The 2,377-nt window shown below is 35.0% G+C and overlaps 2 protein-coding genes across 2 annotated transcripts in view; one reads left to right on the forward strand and one right to left on the reverse strand.

Moving 5' to 3' along the window:
• Nucleotides 1-1,434, reverse strand: part of LOC108690668 (putative gustatory receptor 28b) — a 2,650-nt gene extending 1,216 nt beyond the window's left edge. The window contains exons 1-3 of the mRNA XM_018198073.1: nt 373-1,434; nt 114-200; nt 5-52 (exon numbers count right to left, since the gene is read on the reverse strand). Coding sequence (XP_018053562.1) covers nt 5-52; nt 114-200; nt 373-1,434 — 1,197 coding nt within the window. The remainder of the gene's footprint in view (nt 1-4; nt 53-113; nt 201-372) is intronic.
• The window catches only part of LOC108690700 (structural maintenance of chromosomes protein 5), a 17,590-nt gene that overhangs the window by 3,892 nt on the left and 11,321 nt on the right, over nt 1-2,377 (forward strand). The gene's annotated exons all lie outside the window — the stretch shown is intronic.

Below are 2,377 nucleotides of genomic sequence, written 5' to 3' on the forward strand. Positions count from 1 at the left end.
TGACCAAGAACTGTATTAAAATTAGTAGGTATGTGGTGATACTACCCACTATCTATAAACACAATTACAAAGTCAATAATGTACATAATTAAAATAAATGATCGATCACTTACCGCAGTAAGAAGTGTTGCATCAACAGTGAGACCCTTCGCAGTGAATGAATTTTCACGATGCAATATTTGCAAGGAAAACAGCTGCAACTGTAAAGTATTAAAATTAAATATGGGATTAGAAATATATACAATAGTATAAGCAATTCAATGTATAAAAATGTACAATGTATAAAAAAAATCGCAAAATATGTTCGTAGAAATAGATAAGTTAAATTATTATTAATTAAATAATTAATTAATTAATGATATTTTTTGCTACCTCATCTTTAATCTGTTTATCGCTGGTGCTAATAAGGACATCGTGTACAGTAGTGCCAATCTGCATGGCCTGATCCCTGCCTGTATCACAGGCCCACACTATAAGTACTATTTTGAGAGAATAATATGTTACAGACGTGATGTAGTATTTAAACCAGATCTGTTTGTCGAGATCGACAACCTCCTTCTGCCCTTGCCACGTCACTATGTAGAAATACAAACCGAAAGTAATTTCGGCAAAAGTCATGACTATTGTGGTGAGAATTTGCATACTGAAAACTGTATTCAACAAATGTACGGTATCACTGACCATCAGATGCCGCTTCTTTAGGGCTTTGAGCTCCATTAGCAGATATGGATTTCTCTGCTCATGATAGATACGTCTGAGGAGATGCGGCTCATCGCTCACCACAAGTTCTCGCAAACTCAGCAGATTGTCGTTGAGTTGTGTAAAACAGGCTTTCAGTACATAAACGCAATCCATGTACAACATATCCATTTGAAACACCAGCATAGTGAGATAAAATGACATCGTCTTAAGAAAGAAATCGCCATAAGTCTTGGAATCTATACAGTTATACAGTTGTATTAGTACGAAAAGGAAACCGATAATGTCCTTAGCATGAACCATCTTGGACATCTTCCGATACAATTCCGGGGGCAGTTTCGAAGAAACCTCTAGCATGGACTGGAGCAATAGTATCCGCTTTTTGGTCATGATGTACGTGATAACCGCTATGACACCACCGAGTATATAGTAGCAATTACATTGAAGGGCTCCAGGTACGCCGCTGAACTTAATATCCCCGGCAATATTGACCTCGAAGAGTACCATCAGTCCCCAAATGCCGGCGGCAGCTACGATGATGGACGATACGATATAGCCCACTTTGGAAAGCTCCAAGGTCGAACCGTTGTTCTTGTATGGGAATAATCCGAAAATGGTACAGAAAATGAAACAGGGATACAGCAAGGATTCAAAGTCTGTCGCGCGGAACGGCCGCCATTTTTTTCGCACTTTGCCCTTGTCTTGTCCTTGGGACTTTGGCGACGGAGTGAACATGATTAGCGAAGTGTCATAGAAGAACAACGACCTAAATCGTAGATTGTATTCTAAAAATTATTAATTGCATCGGCGTACTTAAACATTGATGTAAACACGTGAAAGCCTTTTCTTTAAGTATATAATTTTTTTATTTTCTACAATAAATGTCCGACAGAGGCTCTCTCCGTAATCTAAACCCGACGAGTTCAAGTTTAAAACTGCAAACAATTGCTGCATTGAATAGTCAAATGGAATTATTTGTTAGCCGTGAAGTAACCATGGTGTTCTTCGATCGACATTATCACCCTTGGGATGCAATGCATAAAGTAATGATGCGTAATTGCTGCGACATGTACGACCCATCATCTTACCCATCTAGATTATGCGCAAAGCGAATCATGCACTGAGAAAAAAATAGCCTAAATTTAAATAAATATTTATTTGAATACTGTCAACTAAACATTTGTACAATAAATAAATATTTACTTAATAAAAAGAAGTGTTAAATTAAATTAATGTTTTTTTAAACCAAATAAATATATTTTTATATTTAATAAATATTTAGTTCATACTATTCATATTGATAAAATTTATTGAAATTTAAGATATTTTTTTCTCAGTGTGTGTGAACTTGCATACAAGAAACAGGAAATCGATTGCACAGTATCTACACGTGGATTATTTAATTCTCAAAGATCCGTAAGATTAATAATGACCGCACATTAAATTGTGCATCCTAATTGCGCACTTTACTCTGATTATAAGACTGGCATCATTATGCAATTTCCAAAGCTAATGTTTTAGGTTACATATAGTTATTCATTTATTTATTTTCAATGTGTAAAGATTATCGATATATCATTACTTACTATTTTGATTAAGACATATTATCGTCTTATTTACTTTTTCAGGCTTAATTTATTGAGGAACATGAATTTTCAATTGTTTTTTTAAATCTCTC

Source organism: Atta colombica, unplaced genomic scaffold (genome assembly GCF_001594045.1).
Source record: "Atta colombica isolate Treedump-2 unplaced genomic scaffold, Acol1.0 scaffold35, whole genome shotgun sequence".
NCBI classification, from domain to species: domain Eukaryota; kingdom Metazoa; phylum Arthropoda; class Insecta; order Hymenoptera; family Formicidae; genus Atta; species Atta colombica.